At 42.6% G+C, this 23,054-nt stretch overlaps 3 protein-coding genes across 5 annotated transcripts in view; 2 read left to right on the top strand and 1 right to left on the bottom strand.

Moving 5' to 3' along the window:
* Positions 1-4,934: 4,934 nt before the first annotated feature.
* On the bottom strand, positions 4,935-6,359 carry rhov (ras homolog family member V). The gene is made up of 3 exons (XM_015947968.3): positions 5,948-6,359; positions 5,803-5,861; positions 4,935-5,587 (listed from the first exon to the last, which is right to left on the bottom strand). The coding sequence occupies exons 1-3, from the start codon at positions 6,150-6,152 to the stop codon at positions 5,141-5,143; spliced, it is 711 nt and encodes a 236-aa protein (XP_015803454.1). The 5' UTR covers positions 6,153-6,359; the 3' UTR covers positions 4,935-5,140.
* Positions 6,360-8,107: 1,748 nt separating this feature from the next.
* vps18 (VPS18 core subunit of CORVET and HOPS complexes) lies at positions 8,108-13,463 on the top strand. Its single transcript, XM_070545223.1, has 9 exons — positions 8,108-8,441; positions 8,546-8,687; positions 8,777-8,868; positions 9,007-9,257; positions 9,356-9,709; positions 9,791-11,053; positions 12,067-12,276; positions 12,376-12,612; positions 12,709-13,463. Exons 1-9 carry the CDS (start codon positions 8,339-8,341, stop codon positions 13,003-13,005), a joined length of 2,949 nt encoding a protein of 982 aa, XP_070401324.1. The 5' UTR covers positions 8,108-8,338; the 3' UTR covers positions 13,006-13,463.
* Positions 13,464-13,973: 510 nt separating this feature from the next.
* The window catches only part of ino80 (INO80 complex ATPase subunit), a 49,397-nt gene continuing 40,316 nt past the window's right edge, over positions 13,974-23,054 (top strand). For 2 of the 3 annotated variants that reach the window (XM_054748372.2, XM_070545219.1), the window contains exons 1-6: positions 13,974-14,096; positions 20,879-20,942; positions 21,134-21,326; positions 21,419-21,567; positions 22,701-22,768; positions 22,853-22,999. In XM_054748372.2, coding sequence (XP_054604347.2) covers positions 21,175-21,326; positions 21,419-21,567; positions 22,701-22,768; positions 22,853-22,999 — 516 coding nt within the window. In that variant the 5' untranslated portion in view covers positions 13,974-14,096; positions 20,879-20,942; positions 21,134-21,174. Of the gene's footprint in view, positions 14,097-14,688; positions 14,764-20,878; positions 20,943-21,133; positions 21,327-21,418; positions 21,568-22,700; positions 22,769-22,852; positions 23,000-23,054 lie in introns of those variants that run through there. The other variant, XM_070545220.1, reaches the window with a different exon arrangement.

The following is a 23,054-nucleotide window of genomic DNA, read 5'->3' as shown; positions in this document are numbered from 1 at the left end:
CACGGCTGCGCCTAGAAATTCTGTCCATAAAGGTAATGAACAGAACCGGATCAGTGAAAGAAAATTAAAAGCAGTTTGAGAACACTTTTCATCCCTAACAACTGATTTCCTGCCTTTCCCTTTTAGACCATTCAGAGCACTGGAGGCCTGATAGTCGTCAGAGGCACGATGAGCCGGAGGACAAAGCCTGTTGGAGGTGTTTATCATCTCATTGTTGCTTAATCTCACAAGCACTTTGCCTGCGAGCCCCTTTGATCAATGGCTGTCACTTTGAAAGTCGTTATGCCTCTCAGTCAGTGTAGATTAGGGCACGTGTCAAAGCACATACGATCCATAGCACTTGACGATGAGTGTAATGACTCATGTGGACCATCCAACCTTTGGAAAGTACTTTCAGGTTAGTTGGTGGAAAACAAAACAAGTCAGCGAAAAGCCATTTATGCATCTTCCAGCCTGGTGAGACGTTGGGTTGTGTTCCCATCAGGCTCCTGCACGAGCTGCCGTACAGATGCACGGGGCCGATGTCGGTACAGGATCGGCTCGGGGTCCTTCGACTGCCGATGGCGTCACATGACTGCAAATCTACTCAGCTTTCACACACGTTTTGGAAAGACATCAGCAGTTTTGTTAATAAATTCTTGTTTGTTAACACCTAAATGTTTTCTTTATAATTGTAATTTGTTAATAAAACACCATATTATCTTTGTTTTGTAAAGAATGTGAAACTGCATAAAACCAACATCGGACTGACAAAAAACAGAACAGTCCTTATATGTGAAGCCACATCTGTTTGTATCAATGTGGAGTTTGTCTCTATATTTCCTTAGTTGTTATCTAAATACGTTTATCATTTGCTTATGTTTTACATTTCCTTTAGAAATTCAAACATATTTTATCCAAAAAGTGTTGATTTTTGGACTACAGGACCACAACCGCTGAGAGTACGACCGCAAATTTGTTCTGACCAATAAAAATCATAACGTAATAACGTTACTTCCGTAAGCTTCGTGTTCAGCCAATCAACTACTCTGACGTCGTCGGCAGTCGAAGGACCCCGAGCCGATCCTGTACCCGAGCAGATCCTGTTCCGACACCGAGCTCTGCCTCAGTGCATTGTGGGATAGCAGTAATCGTTGCTGCCTGCAGGCACAGGCAGCCAGAAACTGGGTTCATTCGTCCTTAACTCTGCTCAACGTCGAAACTGACAGTTTATTCTTCAACACGTTCAGAACAGCTGACAAGTCGTTTGGCTTTAAATAACGCTCCTCACATCCCAAACAGAGTGATGGCAGCAAGGATTTTCTTTTACGTGAAAGTTTTTGGCGTTTTTTTTATTTTATTTTTTTACATTTTGAGCATTGAAACCGAATCTTATTATCAATCTAAAACACGCCCTTAACTGGTTCTCATGAGCCGACCCTTTAACAAGAGCGAAACACAACAAAAGTAAGAACAGTAAAGTAAAAAAAAAAAAAAGAGGCTGTTTGTATTTCTGTCTGCCAGCTCTTCCCCTGAGCATAACTGTCAAACTGCCAGGTCAGACGGCCGAGGAGCAGAGCGAGGAACGAGCCAATCGGCTTTGTCCCAAGCCAGGCGGACCTGTTGGTGCACCTGCGGATTCCCAGGCCCTCTTGCCAGTTTTCAACTACAGTGAAACCTAGAGTGATACTGGCCCAGCGCCAGAGGAAGAGTTAGTTGACAACTCCTGACACAATCACTAAGAGCAGGGGGATCCTGGGAGGAGAAGCAGCCTTCTAACCATGTGACTAACCATGAGAAGAAAGAAAACAGGAGGAAAAAAACAGTTCCCTTAACTCATGGGAACATAAAACCGGTCCAGTGCAGGCCTTCGTGATTGCTCAACGATTGTGCAGCGCGTAAGTGTTTGCATCATGCATGAGTGTTAGCTGCATCATCCGTTACTTTCACCCTGTTCTGCTTTTGTGAGAGAAATGAGCAAAACGGTTCACCTTATATTGTCTCACTAATAATAAAGGAGGAATAACATCGCATTCAGCCGTAGGAAGTCTGTGTTGCCCACAAGTTACCTCTCTGACTTCCACCTGCCTGAACACACTAAGTTCTCATTGCATTAAATATCCTCAATGTTTGCTGTTTTTTATGCAAATGAGAATCTACACATGCAACTGCTTTTGTGAAATAAATCAAAAGTGAAATAAGAAATTTTATGAGTTTTTTTTCTACAACTATGGCTCATTTAAAAAAAAGCTCCAACCTCCTAAATGTTAAAGTTAAATGACTTTACTTACATAAATCCTCACACTGTTAAATGTTACATAAACTAAAATTGAGAATAAGGTGCTGCTAATTTAAAATGGCAGTAACCCACTTTGATACTAGTGGCATTTGGACTAGTGGTTAGCTCCTCAGTCCTGATTGATGTAAAAGCTTTTTCTCCAAACACAGGCTCTTCAGGTACAACAGGTAAGACTGTATTTATGAATATTGCACAAAAACAGTCTTAAATGGCCAAAAATCTGTTTAAACACTACGTTCGGATTCTCCCTTTACAAAGGAACAAAACGAAAAATTTAACTTTAGGGTGTTTCAATTAAGTGTTTGCCTGCTTTAGTATTTTTTTTTTTTTACTTTTATTTTATTTACTAACGAATGATCCACAAAACCTGATTCTTTCAGATTTCTACACAACTTTTTAACAAATCTATGCTTTTGAGTTTTGCTGAATCCTAAATCTACTAAAATTTGTAGCTGAGTGGATTTTTGTGTCTTTAATTTGGTTGATCTAGAATTAACAAAACTGGTTTAGTCTCTTAAACTCTGAAGTCATTTGTATTCATTTGAAACAGTTACTCTTCTGTCGTTTTATTGTTGAGAAGCAACAAGCTGATGTGCAGGAAGACTAAAAATGACACAATATTAAAAAAAGAAGGTAAAATTGTTTTTTTTTTAATTCAGTAGACCAGGGTTCCTGAACCAAATCTGCTTAAAGAGCAAGTCACCCCAAACCAAGTACTTTTTTCTGATAAACTATATAAATGTGTGTCTAATCGTGCTGCAGACACGTGTAGTCAGTAGTTTTGCACTTTAGTGCATTTTAGTTCAAATTTAAAATTTCTGCCTAAAACTGTCAGTGTTGTGCCGTTGTCAGGTAAAAACTCTGCACTGCAGCTGAATTTAAATCTGCCATCGCTATTGGCTGAGGTACACAATGGCATTAGATGGTACATTATGATGTCACAATGTCGTTGTGAGCCTGTGTGTGTGTGTATTTGTTAGTGGCTCCGCCCTCTCGGTCTGCTAGGCAACAGCATTTGTTGCATTTTTCAAACAGGAAGTGGGAGTGGAGTAATACTCTGGTAGGGGGTGACTTGCTCTTTAATGTCCTGAGTTGTTTTTCCAGCAGACGCCACGAGTCAGATGTTTTTCTAACATAAAAATATTATTGTATGTTGTTGTTTTGATTGTAGTTTTAGTTGTGTTTAGAGAACGTAAACAATTATTGATATGGATCTTCACCCAGCTGGTGAACCGATGGGCCCAAAGGGTGGAAAGGTCAGGCGGGCTGCCAGCTGAGGTTCACTGCAGTAGAGTAAAAATGTACATTTTATGGTACAAATGCACCACTCAATACAATATCAGTAAATTATACTTTGAATGTGTGAAATTCATATTACAAAATTTTTTAAATCATTTTTGTTCAATAATTATTATTTTGCTTTACAAATAATCATTATTTCCATTTTTGCTGTTATTTAGTACAATTATTATAATTCCCAATTTGTTTGTAAATTTCTGCGTTTCACATTAGGCAGACCAGTCCTGGCTGGTACAGAGGAGTTAAACCAGTGAGGTGTCATCTGTCAAAACGTCATATGACCTCTGCACGAGGTCAGACGTAGGACGCCTCCTGTTAACCCCGAGATGACAACAGTCCAGACAGGTCACAGCGTGATGCATGACCATGATGCGCGTTCTCGCACTCATTTTTTGACATTATTTTTCACTTCCTGTCTCTCCAGCTCAGACTACAGATGAGTAACTTCTTTCCATGCCGGTTAAATCAACAATCGTGCGTGATGAACCAACCCAATCTGCGTTTTTCACTCAGTTGCGCATCACTGAGGGTCAGCAATATAAATACATACACAACACTGAGATTTAAGATACTTTATTTCCTTTTACATCACTCTGCCTTGAAGTAAAAAAAAAATCTGATTGCAGAGACACAAAATATTCATTTTTGGGTTGAATATTTACTGTTTTATTCATAAAAACCTGTTCAACCAACAGAAACATCACACTTGCTTCCACAAGAAGCATAACATAAAAGCCCCTGCTCACGAGTTTATATGTGTCACATGAGATAACACTGGAGTGCAAAACATGACGTTTGGGTCTTCAAAGAGTCTCAAAAATGGCATTCGTGCAGCTGAGCGGCCTCTGGATTTTTGCTCAGTGGGCTTCGGAGATCAGGAGCGTGTCGAACGAAACAAAGAGGGGTGGAAGAGCCCAGAAGAAAACACTCCTGCAGTGCTCGCCTTTACAGCTGCAGATCCTCCAACCAGCTCCTGCTTAAGAGAAGCTTCTCCTGCTGTGTGCATCAAAACCAAATCCTCAAGCTCCACCAGACGTGTCCGCCGCGTGATTGCTCGGGGGGAAAAGGCCAGTGAGGTTAAGGGCAGGTAAGAATGCAGTCTTTCATACTGCAACCTGGAAGTTCTGCTTATAAATAGAAGAGCCAAAACAACGCCCCATCTGCTCAAACACTTTCTGGCTGCAGCCAGCGGCAAAAGCACATCATGCAAATTCAGTTTTTACATACTGGCTTGGCCTTTTATCCCCCCCCCCCCCCCCCCCCCCCCCGCTGCTACAATCCTGTCCCTGAACGCCTCAGACGACTTTACGGTACTTTGTAAAGATGGACACACAAGAAAATGTGCAAATTTGGTTGTTTTTCTGCTGAATTGGAACAAATATTGAAGTTTTGTGGCATGAAAATACTCCATGATACTCTTGATGTCCTTTTTTTCCCCATATTTGGCATCCAAGACAAAGTTTTGAAGCAACAGAAGGATACCACAAATCTGAGAGGTGATCAAAAGTGGATATAAAGTGTTTAAATAAGTTAAAATGTCTTTTTTTTTAGAAGAAGATGAGTTCATATGAAACAGAAGAACTTCTTCCAGCTGCATCTGGAGAAAGCTTTGGTGCGCCTGTCGGAAAACCTCCTCTTCTTGCTCTTGCGCGCTTTGTTCTTAATGGCAGCAAAGATGGCGGCGTCGAAAGCCTCCTTCAGGTTCTTCTGCGTGAGCGAGGAGCACTCGATGTAGTCCGTGGCCCTGATCTTTTCCGCCATGCTGCGGGCTCTGGGGCTCAGGATGGGCTTGACGTTGCTTCGGTCCAGGTTGATGAGGACATTGACGTCCAGCAGGAGGTCAGACTGAGTCCCGACCAGAATGACGGGCGAGGAGGGGTTGTGGGCCCGGATCTCTGGTATCCACTTCTTGGTGATGCTGTGAAACGATGCCGGGTCGACCATGCTGAAGCACAGTAGGAAGACGTCCGCGTGTTCGTAGGACATGGCTCTGAATTCATCAAATTCTTCCTGGAGTAAGGAGACAAGAGACACTGTCAGTCAAACTGTTCAGGATCGTGACGCTGAAGCACGAGGAAGAGATCAGCTGTTGAGATTTCGAGAGAAATCCCAAGTCACTCTGAGGACATGACAGCCGGTTACATTCTGATTACTTTAGTGATTAAAAAAAGAATGAAGTTTTATGACTTAAAACACACTTTAGTGTTTAGAATTAAAGAACATACCTGTCCTGCTGTGTCCACGAGCTGAACTTTGACTGGAGATCCTTCTACTTGGACCTGACCTGTAGGAACAGTAACCCAGTCAGCTTCGACTTCTAATCAACATGTCAGGAGAAGAAAAAAACATTTTATTCAAGGTCTTCTTCACCTGAGAAAACATCAAAGCCCGTCTGTTTGTACTCCGCTGGGTATCCATTGGAGATGTAGCTGATGATCATGCTGGTCTTCCCCACTGCACCGTCTCCGATCAGCATACAGCTGATCACTGCGGGATCCAGCTCGTCCTCCCGGGTCAGCCCGCAGGCTGAAGGGACTCGGGACTCGTGGTAGAAGTAATCCATGTGAGGTGGCATGTCGAGCAGGGCATGAAATCTCCGATCGCAGTCTCTCCCTCCGCTTGCTCGCTGAACCAGAGAATGAGCTCAGACGTGTGCTGAGCTGCGCGTCTTCCTGAGCACGCGGCTGCTCCGCCGGAGGATCGGGGACATGTGCGGGAGGAGGACCCAACCTTCTGTTTACACAGGTTGTGATTTGCATAGAAAGACACGCCCACTGCACTAAGAACGTTAGAAATCTGGAAAAAAAGTCCCAAACCATGAAAGTGACTCTCCCGTGCTTGACTTTATTACCATCAAATATACATACTTTGAATTTTGCTGAAAATTGTACCTATGATTTCCAGTTTATAGTCAGTTTTGAAACCAGAGTCTGACCCACTTCCCCCTGAGCACTCCATGGATTAATGACCAAAGGACATGTCTTTAAAAAAGTTTGGCAGAGAGAATTCCGTTTTTTATGTTATTTCAAAATAAAAGCTGCAAAGACTTAGCTTTATAAATCACATTGTTACAGCAAAAGTACTATAGGACCACAGCGCTCTTGTTTTTAACAGGCTTTTTATAACAAAATACCTGGAACAGGTTATTTGTTACATCTTGAAATTATCAATCAAATTAGAGTTTATTTCAAAATAAGGGTGTAAAACTCAAATTAAAAAATGATAAATGTCCAATTTAGAACATTTGGAGAGCGTGTTTATAAAAAGTAAAAGGGGTTTGTAGAATGTTATAAACAGATCAATTCTAAATTGAAGCAGTTTTTGATATTCTAGTTTTCTTTTTAGGTGTAGAAGTCTAATTTTCATAAACGTGCGCCCCCTCGTGGTGAGAATTGCATCCAAGCCCAGTGTTGCCAACTCGGCGACTTTGTCACTGTTCCTAACGACTTTTTGACCCCCCTCAACGACTTTTTTTCCAAAAAGCGCCTAGTGACAAACTTAGCGACATTTCTCAGGACCCGTTGCTACTTTCTGTAGAACTTTCATGTAGATATTCCCTACAGATCAGCAACAAAGAAACCGTTTGCACTCTGAACCGTTCTTCCGGGAGTAAGGAAAGAGAACGATAATCTGCGCATGTGCACGAGGACTGACCAATCATAAACCGTTTTCGGCCGGTCTGATTCGCTGAAGCTGCAGAGCTGGAGACCGCCGATTTACGTCTGCTGCTTTCATATTGCTGCAGGCTCACGCTTCTACTAGAGACGGCGCGGGCGTCAACCTGCCATCTCTGGTTCTGCAGCCGTCAGACACTTTGGTTTTTCCTGCATTTGGCAAATAAAGTCATCGGGAGTTTCAACTACCGTCCCGTTTACACACGCAGCTCTGTGGCTCATCTGAATTTCCTTCAGTGACACAGGGATGGTTATACTATGAGACACGCGCTCCCTTTTGCTCGGAGCGCCGTTATTATCACGATGGAGAGAATACACAACAGAGAAGTTGAGAAACTATGAGGTGTAAAAAAACAGCTTTTTAGGAAAATGTCTGTGAGAATGAGGAGAGCAGGAGGTCTGAGTTATATCCTACAACAGAACTGTTTGGATCACCACACCATATCTGTTTTAATGCCACTTTATTGGTAGTTTTGGAATTTATTGTACATATCAAAGCAATTTGGGCCATTTTAATCATACTAATTAATAACTTTAACATATAACATAGTATTTATTTTCCTCCCTTTTAGTCCTATTATATATATATATATATATATATATATATATATATATATATATATATATATATTAGATGCCATAGAGAAAACGAACGCTAATGTGGCGTGATGACGTCATCAATATGTAAATAAGCACGTGACGTCATCTGGCGACATCTAGTGACTTTTGGGGGGAACTTCAGCTACTTTCAGTCAAAAACAGTTGGCAACACTGTCCAAGCCAAGCGATCACGTGACTTTGTATATCACCTGACTGTGAGGGTTCTCCTCGCTGTTCCCGGAGCTAAATTATAGGATACTCATTACGAATTTGTGTCACTTGTTTTTACGTTTCCTTGTGCGTTAAGGTTAAAACGCATTTTAAATACAGCTAGTTTTTGTTTATGCGGGTGAAGGAAATCTGCTAGTTTTGTTAGCTAGTTAGCCACTAGCTAACTACCTTTGGTATGTCGCTATTCTCCACCCTTTAGAAATTTAATGGGACTTATCTAAATTCATTATTTCGTTTTGAAAGACGTGAGTTAATTATGTCTTCAATTCTCGATGAGTATGAGGACTCTCAGAACCTGAGACAAGGTTCTCAGCCGCACACCCGGCTATCTCCTGCTAACATCGGCCTAACGCATTCAGGTAGGTCGCCCTGTTTCACTTCCCAAAAATGCTGCGCTTTTAGTCTTTTTTTTTCTAGTTTTAACGGCGTTATTGCTGATTAAAGCATGCTTTTTCCATTCAAGGCTTCGTGAATGTTAGACTCGAAGAAGAGAAGCCAATATTTACCAAACAGAGGATCGATTTTGCTCCACCTGAGAAGATAAACCATTTGGCAGTCTGCAGCAACCAGCTGTGCATGAGTCTGGGAAAGGACACTTTGTTAAGGCATGATCTGCTCTTATAAAATCACCACACACGGGTCGGATTTAATCATTTGTTTGGGTTATTTTCACGTTGATTCATTCATATTGCAGGATTGACTTGGCCAAACCAGACCAGCCTAATCAGATTGAACTAGGAAGGAAAGATGACAGCAAAGTTCACAGGTTGTTCTTGGATCCAACAGGTGAGACAAGCAGCAATCTTCTATTCCTCATTGTAATGCCATGAATTTGGCTTCAGATGCATATCTTTAATCGTGCTGGTGTCACGGTATTTGAAATACAATGACAGCTATGTCCTCCTTCATATGTTCCCACCGCAGGCTTTCATCTACTGATCAGCCTGAGCACCAGCGAGTGTCTGTACCTCAACAGGAACACCCAGAAGGTTCGCAGTCTGTCCCGATGGAGAGGCCACCTCATCGAGAGTGTGGGCTGGAACAAGCTGCTGGGCAATGAGACCAGCACAGGACCCATCCTGGTTGGCACCAGTCAGGGCATCATCTTTGAGGCTGAGATCTCCGTAATCGAGGGAAGTCTGTTCAACACCAATCCGGACCAGTACTTTAGACAGGTCAGATTTAAAGTATAAATTAAAATAACATATATTATTCCCATTTCTTTGCATGTAACTGAATTGTGTTAGATTTATTCATTTTTTTTCTGTGGTAGGTTCACTCCTTGGAGGAGGATGGCAGACCTGCACCAGTCTGCTGCTTGGAGGTCGAGCGAGGTCCAGAAAACAAATATTTCATCATAGCAACCACCCGCAAACGGCTGTTTCAGTTTGTGGGTAAAGTAGCTGAAGGGTCCGAGCAGCAAGGCTTTAGCTCCATCTTCAACCAGAACCAGGACCTGCTTCCCAGTTTTCAGGAGTTCCCTGCCAATATGGGGTACAGCGAGATCACGTTCTACACAGCGAAGCTGCGGAGCGTCCCCAGTGCATTCGCCTGGATGATGGGAAACGGGGTTCTGTATGGTCAGCTGGACTACATCAGGCCTGATTCCCTTCTGAGTGACGTTCAGGTACATATCTGCTTGTGTGCAACTGTCTTCCTACTTTTCTGTTTCATACGTCTATAAATCTGCCTTTTCACATCAAAACAGGTTTGGGAGTACACTCCGGACATCGACATTATTCACGACAAACCCCATTCCATCGTGCTGACGCAGTTTCACTTCCTGCTCCTGCTCCGTGACCGAGTTAAGGCCATCTGCACACTGAATGGACAGGTGGTGTACGAGGACGTGTTCCCAGACAAATTTGGCTCCCTCAAACGGATGATCAAAGATCCCGTGGGTGGGTTGGTGTGGATCTACACAGAACGGGCTGTTTTCCGCTATCACATCCAGCGCGAGGCCAGGGATGTGTGGCAGATGTACATGAGCATGAATAAGTTCGATCTGGCCAAAGAGTACTGCCGTGACCGGCCCGAGTGCACGGACATGGTGCTGGCTAGAGAGGCTGAGCACTGCTTCCAGAACAAGCGCTACCTGGAGAGTGCCAAGTGCTACGCGCTGACGCAGAACTACTTTGAAGAGATCGCGCTGAAGTTTATCGAAGCCAAGCAGGAGGAGGCCTTGAAGGAGTTTTTACTGAAGAAACTGGACAACCTGAAACCCAGTGAGAGGACGCAGATCACCTTGCTGGTCACCTGGTTGGTCGAACTCTACCTGAACGGCCTCGGGCAGCTGGAGAGCGACGGAAACACCGTCATCTTCCAGGAAACGCGAGAGGAGTTCCGCAACTTCCTGAGCAGCTCCAAACACAGGGACTGCCTGTACAACAACCGTAGCACCACCTACGACCTGCTGGCCAGCCACGGCAACGTGGACGACATGGTTTACTTCTCCGTCATCATGCAGGACTACGAGAGAGTGATATCTCACTACTGCCAGAATGACAACTTCACCGCAGCTCTGGACGTGCTTGCCAAGCACTGTGATGAAAAGCTGTTTTACAAGTTCTCCCCCGTGCTCATGCAGAATATTCCCAAAAGCGTTGTGGACGCGTGGATAAGGATGGGCAAGAGGCTGGATCCAAAGAAGCTCATCCCGGCGCTGATGAACTATAGCCAGATGGGAAACACCCAGCAGATCAACGAAACCATCCGTTACATGGAGTTCTGCGTGTACGAGCTGAACGTGACGGAGGAGGCCATTCATAACTACCTGCTGTCGCTTTATGCCAAGTACAAGCCAGACTCTTTGTTGTGGTACCTGGAACAGGCGGGCACACACCCCTCGGAGATCCACTATGACCTGAAGTATGCCCTCAGGCTGTGTGCAGAGCACGGCTACCTCCAGGCATGCGTTCTGGTGTACAGGATCATGGAGCTGTATGAGGAGGCAGTGGATCTAGCTTTACAAGTAAGTGCTGCTATCTCCTGCATCTGCTCCACACATCAGTAACGGCTTATTCTCAGTTTTGTTAGAAGTCTGCGGGTCCGGTTCTGTTCATTACCTTTATGGACAGAATTTCTAGGCGCAGCCGTGGTGTGGAGTGTGTCGAGTTTGGTGGTGGGAGAATCTCGTCTCTGCTTTTTGCGGATGATGTGGTCCTCCTAGCTTCATCCAGCTCTGACCTTCGGCTCTTGCTGGGTAGGTTCGCGGCCGAGTGTGAAGCGGCTGGGATGAGGATCAGCACCTCCAAATCTGAGACCGTGGTTCTCGACCGGAAAAGGGTGGCTCGCCAACTCCGGGTCGGGGGAGAGGTCCTGCCTCAAGCGGAGGAGTTTAAGTATCTCGGGGTCTTGTTCACGAGTGAGGGTAGGAGGGATCGGGAGATCGACAGGCGGATCGGTTCGGCGTCTGCAGTGATGCGGGCGCTGAGCCGATCTGTCGTGGTGAAGAGGGAGCTGAGCCAGAAAGCCAGGCTCTCGATTTACCGGTCGATCTACGTCCCAATCCTCACCTATGGTCATGAGCTTTGGGTAATGACCGAAAGAACGAGATCGCGGATACAAGCGGCCGAAATGAGTTTCCTCCGTAGGGTGGCCGGGCTCAGCCTTAGAGATAGGGTGAGGAGCTCGGACATTCGGGAGGGACTCGGAGTAGAACCGCTGCTCCTCCGGATCGAAAGGAGCCAGTTGAGGTGGTTTGGGCATCTGGTCAGGATGCCTCCTGGACGCCTCCCTGGGGAGGTGTTTCGGGCATGTCCTGCCGGCAGGAGGTCCCCGGGTCGACCCAGGACACGTTGGAGAGGTTACATCTCCAATCTGGTCCGGGAACGCCTTGGGGTCCTGCCGGAGGAGCTGGTGGAGGTGGCCGGGGAGAGGACGGTCTGGAGCTCCCTAGTTGGGATGCTGCCACCGCAACCCGGATAAGCGGAGGAAGACGACGACGATCTGTGGGCAGTTTTTAATTGTTTCTGCTCTCCGTAGGTGGACGTAGACTTGGCCAAGAGATGCGCTGACCTGCCCGAGGACGACGAGGAGGTGAGGAAAAAACTTTGGCTGAAGATCGCCAGGCATGTGGTGCAGGAGGAGAAAGATGTGAAGAAAGCCATGAACTGTCTGTCCAGCTGCAACCTGCTCAAGATCGAAGACATCCTGCCTTTCTTTCCCGACTTTGTCACCATTGACCACTTTAAGGTCTGGAACGCTGATTTTTTTTCTTCTTGTTTTTGTTTAAATTGCTTGCAAAATAATTTATAACATCTACTGCTTTGTGCACATCCTGGGTTCTTTTAGGAGGCCATTTGCAGTTCCCTGGAGGAGTACAACAAGCACATCGACGATCTGAAACAGGAAATGGAGGAGGCCACAGAGAGCGCTAAAAGAATCAGAGAAGACATCCAGGAAATGAGGAACAAGTATGGTGTTGTGGATTCCCAAGAAAAGTGTGCTTCGTGTGACTTCCCATTGCTCAACAGATCCTTTTATTTGTTTCTGTGTGGACACGCGTTTCACTATGACTGCCTGTTCCAGGTAAACAAAACTTTAAAACAGCATTTTTCAGATTTAAAACACGAGGAAAGAAAATGGTGACTGTGCCACTTCATATGTTTCTTACTTATTTTCTAGGAAGTGACGCCTCATTTATCAGCCTTCAAGCAGAATCGCCTTGAAGAGCTTCAGAAAAAGCTGGCTGCAACAGCGCAGTCCACTAAATCTCGCCACCGCCCTGCGCTAAAGGAAGAAGGAGACACTTCCAGCCTGGGGAAGGGCTCTATGGGAGCAAGTCGTGAGCAAATAATATCGGACATCGATGACATTGTTGCGGCTGAGTGCGCTTACTGCGGCGAACTAATGATCAAGTCCATCGACAAGCCATTCATTGATCCGCAGAAGTTTGAACAAGAAAAATCCAGCTGGCTGTGATCAGAGTGGGGTCAGAGGAAAGTGCATCAGTCATGTGACCAACCCATTCAGTGGAAACAGTCACATGATGGCCTGTTGGAAGTGCCTATTTCTGAATCCTGCTCATTTTGCTGTTGGTTTTTGAAGCTGATGAAATGAATTTGCACTTTGAGTGGAAGTATTTACAATGAACAGCACACTTGGTAAATGAATTTGATGCAGAGAACTGGTCCAATTCAGTGTGAAAATGTCAAATATTTCCAGAACTATAATGCATCCATGTGCTTGAATGTCTGATGATTCTGTAAATGTAACTACACTAAACCTGTTATTTAACAGCATCAGCTTGGGTAGCTTTACTGCCACCTTGATAACATAACATGCACATGTATGCTCTTTGCTGAGTTTGGTATGTACTTATTTAACAGTTCAAGTAAAACAATTGCAGTTTTTTCCACAATAAAGACATTTTGCTAAAACTTTGGGAAAATTGTTTAACACATGAATAGACAGATACACGTTTTTAAGCAACAATGAACATATTTAAATAAATATTAGTGTTCTGTTTAAAATAATATAAACATTGGATTTACATATACAATACAATACAATATACCTTAACATTGTTGTTTACTATATATGTATATATATAAACAAAGCGAGTCCGTTTCTGCTGAGTTTCCTTGTAATGACGTAAGACGTAGCTCGGTAATCTCCGCATAATCCAGACACTACCAATAGATATCGGAAAATTGTTGCGTATTTCCATTATACTTAAATAAACGGCTCCAAATTTCTGAACATGATATGACCGCACCTCACTTAAGTAGCAAAAAATATTGCTTTGATTTGTTTTGTTACAACCTTGCCTTTTACAATATCGAGAACATGCGTCCCTGTCTCTACAGTTGATTAGTATGGCTGCTCCTTGCTGTAACCTCGCCATGGCGTCGTGTCTCTGCTCTCTCAGTAACAGAAAGTGGCCGCCTCTCTGCTGCTGCCGACTCAAAGCTCACAGACTCGCCTGGTGCCTCAAACCGCCATTTTGGAGTCAGAGAACCGAGAGTCGGCAGCAGCGACGAGAGGGACCGAAAGGGGGACACGGGGCTGAGGTGAGAGACTATACGGTGGCTGATATGGCGAAGGAGCAATGGAGACGATGGCCGAGAGGGAGAAAGAATAAAAAATGGGGATCATACGTTCAGCGGGCTACGGAGCCTCTGCTTGTCCGCTACAAGGCTACGAAATGCGTTTGCGAAGGGCCTCTTGTGTCGCTGCTTGGTATCCATATGGAAGCTAATAAACTGTTATTAAACTCATATATTAATACATTGTTTAGACGAGGAGGTGGTGGCCTTAAAGAGACAGGCAGATTGAATACTTTTTATGGCTTGAGAAGAGGTCTTTGGCAGAACGCCTTCGTAACCGATAAGCTAACTAGCTAGCCTTTTCAATAAGTAAACCGCATTATTATATTCTTTAGTACAAACATCTTTTAGATAACTAAAAGTCACTGCTGCTGAGGTCTATCATTAGTTTATTCAAGAAATTTCCTAAACCAGACAGCTGTTGGAAGTGTGTGTGCACCAACACATTGACCCATACTATCACTGATGAGTGGGCAGCTAACGGTCGTTAGCTTGTTAGCTATTAAGCTACGAAGGTTCATATATGTTAGCTAGATCCCTCGCTCGCGCCGTTCGTCAGTGGCCCCTGATGTCTGTACGAGGCGGCCATCTTACTTCGGACAACTGCCCTCATCAACACTGGGGTTTAGTGGTGCGTGCACTATTTTAACAACTCTTAACTTTCTCAATTTTCAACCGATTTTCATACGGTTTTATTTTTTAGAAACATTAGAGACGTGGCTATGAAATATATCAGTTTTGGCAGGAATCTCCCCTTATTTCACTCCACTTTCCAGCCGTTTCCCCCTATCCTGTCAATTTCCCATAGACTTACCGTTTTTTAATGTCAACAAGAGCTGCTTCTGATGAACTAGCTGGTGTTTGTAAACTGAGGTCAACTTATAAATATACGTTTTAAGGTACCTTATAACTTATCAACTTATAAATACAAACTCAAATACCTGATTTCATTTACAGAAATTAGTAAAACAAACTTTGGCAAGTTATTATAATAATTTATATTTATTTCCACTTTCAGCCTGCAACCAATTTAAAATGAAAGTTTGAGAAAACTGGGATAATTGTGAGTTAAAGTAAAGAGCTAAATAAACACTTCAAAAATTAAAGAGTAAATGAATGACAGACAGTTATGAAAAACTTGTTTATTACAGATTATAAATGTTTTTGATTATAAAAGTAACAGATCTAAGACAGATGCTAAAGCACATTGTGATTTCCTACTGACCTTTGAAAAGGACAGCTTTTGTGAGCTTCTGTCTCACGCTGTCACACTGAAAGCTAAGAGTTGCCAATCTTGCAATATGGTGCATTCTCAGTTTAAAGAACATAGATTCTTCGGGAAACAGCGCCAAAAAAACCTTGGGATCTTGTAGGCGTGGCGGTGGGATTTCAGCCATGGCGGGCCGCCACGGCTACGCCTATGTAAGGGAAACCCTGACTTTAAAAAGTGACAACACCAGGACAAAAGTACAGATATGACCCAATTTGAGTCATTGGAACCTTTTGATTATTGTGTGTATTTTCATTGCTGAATTTTATGATATTGGCTGCAGATAATGGGGGTTTGAAGCTGACCTGGAGTTCATAGTATTAGCTCATATCATTGGCTCTAGCTGAATAATGATCCATGAATCAAAGCTGAGGGAGAACAAGGATGAAACAAAGGCATAAGAAAATAACCCTTTTGATAAGAACTATCCATTTGGGACTTTCGTTCCAAAAAGGAACTCTTAAAGTGATAGTGTGTAGAGCTGAAACAACTAATCGATTGAATCGATTATAATCGATTATTAAAATAGTTAACAACTTTTTTAGTCATCGATTAGTTGTTTAATAATCATATTTTACCGCATAAAGTCTATTTTTTACCACAATCTGACATCGGTTACAAGCTGTTAAATTTGCCGCCAGTGTGTGGCAGTAATGAGCCACTGATCTACCAGTGGAGCCGTAGAAGAAGAAATGAGCCAATGGGTGCCCTCGGTTTTCATGACGTATCACGTTACTGACGCTCATCTTGCTGTGAGAAAATGGCGGAACAAGAGGAAATACGGAAGAAAAATAGAAGCGACAAAACTGAAGAGAAACCCCGGACAAAAACCTCACGAGTATGGGAGCACATTTGAGACGAAAGCATGTGGGGGCTGATGCAGCAGAGGAAGAGCACCGCGGTCAAGTGAGCCGTCATTTGGAAGAGCCAGCCCGGTAAGTAACAGAAAATAAACAAGCTGGACTTAGTGTTTTAGCTGAGTTCGTTATAGTGGATGTTAAACATGTTTTTTTGCCGCGTCAGTCTGCGGTGTTCTACTTCTGATTGACTAGATGCAATCGTGAATCTCCTCCGTGTTGTGTATCATGCGCTTGCCAAATTTAGCACGTCTGTTTATAAGAATGTTCTCGTTAAGAGAAAAACGGCACAAACCCATAACTATGTTCCTCATTCAAAAAAGGACAACTCCGCGGAGAAAAATATACAGACAAGCTGTGTCCAGGTGAATATAACGCGGCATAGTTGTACACTTTCAATTTTTAAATACAGGAGAAATTCAGAAAAAGTCATTTTTTTACTATTAAAAGGCTGTTTTACTATCTAACGCTGTAAAACGCCTCACAACACATTTTTATCATGTTTCTTAAACAGTATTACACAAAATAAACATTTTTCACATTTCTCTGGCTAATTTAAACACTCCCGACTCAAAGTAAAAACCTCATGAGCTTCTTACTTAGAGCTTTTTAATAGTAAAAATGTTTTACTTTTTTTCTGAATATCTCCTGTTGCGGGCTATTTTGTAGAACGTAACCCTCAAAATAAATGATCACTGTATATTGTTAATTAATTCAAATAATATAATATTGATTTAGTGTTGTAGTGTGTGTGCTGCTTTATTTTATATGTGTACTTATTTCAGTCTATTTGTGTTTCTTATGCAGAAAAAAACAAGCAACGATGGACAACTACATGGGGAAGAAGACACTCACCCCCCAGCAATTCATACCACTTACAAACTCTATTCTAAACATGCTGGTAAAAGACATGAGGCCACTATCCATGGTGGAAGGAGCAGGCTTCCAGCTAATGCTAAAAATTATTCTGGACTGATATTTTGCACTGTTTAGCTCATTTTATACTGCTGACTGTGTTCATGTGCAATAAAATAGATTGCAGTCAACTGCACAATTCTCTTATGTTTTTTTGTTCTTAACTGAAATGCATCCATCACTTGTATAGGTTAAATAGCTAAACAATAACAAACCGATTAATCGATTAATCGAAAAAATAATCGACAGATTAATCGATTATGAAAATAATCGTTAGTTGCAGCCCTAATAGTGTGTGTATATTCCCTGGTGATAGTGGCCGGTACACACCTAAATCATTGCAAGCAAGCAGCATTCTTTGTTCGAGTAAGACCTTGCCAATGGATGGCAATTTGGGTAAAAAAAATCCCTGGGAGTGCAATGTTTGAAAGAGTACTTTGTCAAATTGTTTAACCTCCAGCTAAATGACAAGCCCATGAAACTCCCTTTGATCACTGGCAATGAGTGAAGAGGTAAATGTTTAAAACAATATTTATGAATGCTGAAAGTTTTGTAACTGCATGTTACAAATCAGTAAATGTGTTTTGTCCTCACGGGCTCCCGTAGAAGGAAAAATGGCATTGCCTAGAGACATGGTGCGTTCCAGTTGTCCTCTGAACTCGTTTTTCCGAGATAAGCTAGCCTTTTTTTTCTCATTTATATGTTCTGCTTTCTTTCTTTTTGCTATTTAACAGCACTAAGTATTTTATTGTTGTCAATAGTTACGTTGTTGAAAAATGTAACATTGCTGCCAAAATTGACCAGTGTTTATGGTTTTACCATTACTGGCGTTAATATTTTTACATTTGATTTTTAATGTTTTTCTGGTTGTCTTTGACAACTATCGAAGTGTCCCAATTATTTAGATGGAGAAAATACTTGTTTATATAATTATTCCGGTTAATTAGTACTCAACAACACTGGTGGGCATCCATTTTTCCCGAGTTGGAAGCTGGAACACAAAACGAGCCCGTTACGCCATTTCCTGTTCGGAGATTCCGAGTTCCGAGGACATCTGGAACGCACAAACTCGCTCCCATGTAGTGTATATATTACGAAGTCGCCAATATTTTACAACACCTGGGCATCATTTAGTTCATTTTCAACATTTTTTTGGATAGTTTCAGAGATTAACTCATTCACTGCCATTGACGACTAAAGTCGTCATTTTAGATCCAACCATTCACTGCCAATGACGACTAAAGTCGTCATTAGCATTTTTTTTTTACTGTTTGAGCATCAGAACTAGCCCCCGCGCTGAGAGAACAAACATCTCAGCCCTGAAGCCGATCTTCATCAGTATATGTCACACGTCACGTGATCAGGAAGCAGAACATCCATGTGTTAGGAGATCGTTTTGGGCCGTTCCTGTAAAAAAGGTGAGGCGCGAACCGGAAAAGCGTCTGCTAATCACAATTCGACAACGGATTATGAAAGAACAGATAACGCTCGAAACGCGCAGATTCTTCCTGATGTAAGAGGTGAGTCTCCGCTTTGTTTTGGTTGTTTTAGCGCTGACATCATGCTAGCATGCAACGTTCTGTGACTCTTAAAAAAACAGTAAAAACGGTGAGAAACGCTGGCAGCGAAGGCCGTTGGCGATCAGGAAACGGCTGTTAGTGAATGAGTTAATGGTAAAAACTACACATTGTCACTTTAAGTGAGCATTGGATTATTTATAAGGTAGCAAGATAAAGTTGTTATAGAAAACATCCGGTTGTCGGTAAAACACGATAGAAGTTTTATGCAGTCTTTTGCCTCACCGTGTGCTGGAGTAATCTCAACAAAAGCATAACAGAGGATAAAGAAAACATTTTCCCATTAAAATGTGTTGTCCTTTGTAATAAATGTAAAAAGGAAAAGCTGCTGTAGCTGAAAAAATATTTGTTACAGAGTTAAAGATGGTTTGAGATGTACTTGTCATCTCTGCATCAGTCTAGGCCAGGCACAGTGACCATATAAGGTGCAAACAGGCCTTTTCTCTATAAGTCTCTAATAAAATCAAATAAAACACTATCTTTTTTAATAAAAATGTATAAATATCGAATTAAAAACTCAAATTTTCCTTAAAAACCTTAAAATATATTTACTATACACAAAGTTATTTTAACTCTTGATTAATTCTAGCTCAAAGGTCAGTATTGTATCAACCTGGTAGCTTTATGTATGGCTCAGTACCCATTAAGTAGCTCTCAACTTCACAAAGGTTGGTGACCCCTGGTCTAGGTAGTTCGGCAAACACGTGCACGCTCTGACTGTGATATCTAACGTTATTATATCACATTACAGGCAATCACTTTTGTGGATTTCCAAAAAGAACCACACAATTCCTGAAAGGGTGAAACCTCCAGATATGTTTTCAGGAACATAAATATGCGTTTAAATACAATTTTGCAGCAGACCCAGGGTGTGCACAGATGATCGGCTCTACTAAAGAGGTAAATCGGCCAAGACTGATGTATAAAAATGATAAATATCAACCGACTGAATTATCGTCTATCCCTTTTCCCTTCTATTGTGGTCATCCCAAATGGGGTTCAGTCCAAAAGAAGTGTAGTTGTAGATGTTCCTCTAATACTTTCTGAGAGTTTTTATTAACTCATTAACTGCCAGCCGTTTCCTGATCAGAAAAGCTGTTTGCTGCCAGCGTTTTTGAGCTTTTTCACAGTGTTTTTTAAGAGTAGCAGAACGTTGTGCTCTATGATGATGTCAACGCCAAAAGTACCAAAACAAAGAGGAGACTCACCTCGTACATCAGGAATAATCCGCGTGTTTCAAGTGTTATCTGCTCTTTCATAATCCGTTGTCCAATTTTCATCGGCAGAAGCTTTTGCGGTTCGCGCCTCACTTTTTTCACAGCAGCGGCCCAAAACGATCTCCTAACACGTGGATTTTCTGCTTCCTGATCACGTGACGTGTGACAAACGCGGATGAAGATCGGCTTTAGAGCTGAGATGTTTGTTCTCACGGTGTGGGGGGCTCGTTCCGACGCCCACACAGTAAAAAAAAATGCAAATGACGACTTTAGTCATCAATGGCAGTTAATAGGTTAAAGCCAGTGCAGTGGTTCATAAAATATAAAATGAACACCAACATCCTATTTACGCCAACCTAAACAGTGTTGCTCAGGGTGAACACCAGTGGTGTCCCATCCTGGTCCTGGAGGGCCACCGTCCTGTATGTAGATGATTTCCTGCTTCATTACAACTCATTAGGATAAATGGGCGATTAACAGGATTTTGCTGAACATGGCGACATGTTGGACTGCTAATTCAAGCACCCAATCAGGTGTTTTGGAGCAAAGCGGCATCTGAAACATGCAAGACATTGTGCACCTTTCTCCTAGAAACAGAATTTCTCGATTGCATCGCACATTTCCAGGTGGAATAATGGTACCGACCTGTAAGTTGCTTTGGACAAAAGCTACTGAATACAAGCTGCTAAATACATAAACATAATAATGCAACAGATGAACGGTGCAGGAAGTGACACTATGTGAGGGCTTGACTAAAATCCAAGTCCTCCACATGGCAGTCTAATGAAACATCTGTAGGATGTGCTCAATAAACGTGACAAACATTTGTAAGAAGAGGAACCCACTCTGTTGTGTATTTGATGTCTGATCAGCATTTTGTCAGGGAGTAACTGGGTTTTCCTTTTTTTAGGCTCTTTCACTTTTCGTGAGGCCATTTATCTGAAACAAGCACGATGCCATTGTTCGCTAAGGAGGTGAGTTTGTGTAGGTGTGTCCAGGGATGAGAGTATTTGGACTGAATGAACATTTTGTTACCATGACAACTCTTGTTGTTTATTGCCTCGACATAAACATTTCTTATTTCCAGTTGAAACATTTATTCAGAAGCATCCCAGAGTTAACTTTTACTGCCTTTTTTAATCCGATCATTCGTCTTTCTCTTCAGTAAAAAGGTCCCGCCTCTCCAGGCAGAGGAGTTGGTTGTGCATGGCGTCAGGACAAGATGGCCAGCTGGAGGTCAGGGCATCGGGGGGCTCTGGCCTGGCCAAGCCTCTCTATATGCAGCGCCTGGAAAGATCCCTGAAGTTGGACAACTTTCTGCGGCAGACGGCTGCTGTCTTTAACAGAGACATAACCAGGTACAGGGAGTGTTGAATGTGCGTGACTAAACTGTAACATTTACTCAAAAGTACGTGTTTTCATCAGTTATTTATGGATTTTTCTGGTGCAGTGATGATAGTGATGGGTCGCTGGGAGCGGGACTTCCCCAGGACTCCTCCGCTCACCACGCAGCTGCATCCGTGAAGAGTGAGCCGAGTGAACAAGAAAACGGGTTGCTCGAGGGCAAACCCTTAAACGGGGTGCTTTTGCAGGGGAAAGGTGTGTTAGAATCAGTGTTGGGAGTAACGCGGTACAAAAGTAATTAATTACTGTAATGCATATCTTTTTTGCTGTAATGTGGTAATGTAAGGCATTACAGGAACATAAAATGGTAATATTTACTCGGTACAAGTGTCAGTAACGCGGTAATTACAACGCATTTTTAAACCCAGAATCAAGATGTGGGTTTCCTAAAAATTCTAATTGTGGGAAGCCTGAAAAAAGATCTAGTATCCACATATATGACGTCATTTATGGACTCAGCTTTGCGGGCGTTCTATGAGCAGAGAGGACGCAGCGGTAACGGCTCAAATACTCTTCGTCCTGCGTGCGGCCACTGTAATATTCACAAAATTGCTCCACCGAAACAAAGTCATTTGTTTGCGATCGTTTATCAGCCCATGTTCTCTGGTACTTCATGTACTTTTCAGCTGAGTTCATAATCGGTGCCCCGGTGATTTCAACTCATTATTCAAATAAAATCAAGACAAAAAGAAAAAAGTAGGTAGATTTATCCCCAACACACACTTTTACCAGTGAAAAGCAATAATATATAAGCATTTAATATTTATACATGTGATAGAATCAGATCACACCAGAAGTCAGTCCCACATCCAGGGCCGTATCAAGACATTTGGGGACCAAGGCAAATAAAGGCTTGGAGCCCCCACCACCTCACTCCCTGCTCAGTTAATATAAGATGGCAGCGTGCTGAGAGTACAGATTGTTGTTGTTTTTATTTAATAAACAATCATTTTAAAGCACTGTTATTATATCTGACTGTTTTTAACAGCAACCCTAGCTCAGACACAACATCACCTTCCACATACATGTCATGAGCTCACTGAGCGTCACATGACCAGATTCATACTAAAGTTGTTTTGGTGAAAGTAACTTAAAGTAATGCAAAAGTAGTGTAATGCCTTACATTTTAAAATCAGTAACATTGTAATGTAATGAATTACTTTAAAATGAGGGTAACAAGTAATAAATAATGCATTACAGTTTTGAAGTAACTTGCCCAACACTGGTTAGAATCTAGAAAAGCTTCACATAAAGTTTGGTTTATCTTTATTAAAGCTGCCGATCTTAACTGGTTACTTAGTTTGTGCTTCTCTGTTGAATTCAAACAGATCAAAAAGCAGACAAAACAAGCCTCTACAACTTCTCTAAGCTGAAAAAGAGCAGGAAGTGGCTCAAGGTGTGTTACATTCACACATTCTCCCCGCTCATCATTTTATTTGAAGCAGGTCAGGGCTGTTCTACCTCCTCTTGTCTCCTGCAGAGCATCCTGTTGAGCGATGACACCACAGATTCTGACACGGATTCTGACGATTCCAGCTTTAGTTTGTCTCGAGAGGAGCTGCACGACATGCTGAGGATGCATCGTCACACCAGGCTGCAGCAGAGCAAGTTTTACTCCGACCGAGAGGTAGAAGCCCGCTCACATTTACACGCGCCGTCCGCTAATGCCACATACACAAAAA

Source organism: Nothobranchius furzeri, chromosome 2 (assembly GCF_043380555.1).
Source record: "Nothobranchius furzeri strain GRZ-AD chromosome 2, NfurGRZ-RIMD1, whole genome shotgun sequence".
In the NCBI taxonomy this organism is placed as follows: domain Eukaryota; kingdom Metazoa; phylum Chordata; class Actinopteri; order Cyprinodontiformes; family Nothobranchiidae; genus Nothobranchius; species Nothobranchius furzeri.
Note: the sequence above shows the minus strand (reverse complement) of the source record. Positions and strands in the feature narration are given on the sequence as shown.

Excerpts from the sequence above, each read along its gene's own strand:
- rhov (XM_015947968.3), bottom strand. The coding sequence starts at position 6,152 with ATGCCACCTCACATGGATTACTTCTACCACGAGTCCCGAGTCCCTTCA. Across the intron at positions 5,862-5,947 it reads GGGCTTTGATGTTTTCTCAG|GTCAGGTCCAAGTAGAAGGA; the intron begins GTGAAGAAGACC and ends CTGTTCCTACAG. Across the intron at positions 5,588-5,802 it reads TCGTGGACACAGCAGGACAG|GAAGAATTTGATGAATTCAG; the intron begins GTATGTTCTTTA and ends TCCTTACTCCAG.
- vps18 (XM_070545223.1), top strand. The coding sequence starts at position 8,339 with ATGTCTTCAATTCTCGATGAGTATGAGGACTCTCAGAACCTGAGACAA. Across the intron at positions 9,258-9,355 it reads CGGACCAGTACTTTAGACAG|GTTCACTCCTTGGAGGAGGA; the intron begins GTCAGATTTAAA and ends TTTCTGTGGTAG. Across the intron at positions 9,710-9,790 it reads CCCTTCTGAGTGACGTTCAG|GTTTGGGAGTACACTCCGGA; the intron begins GTACATATCTGC and ends ACATCAAAACAG.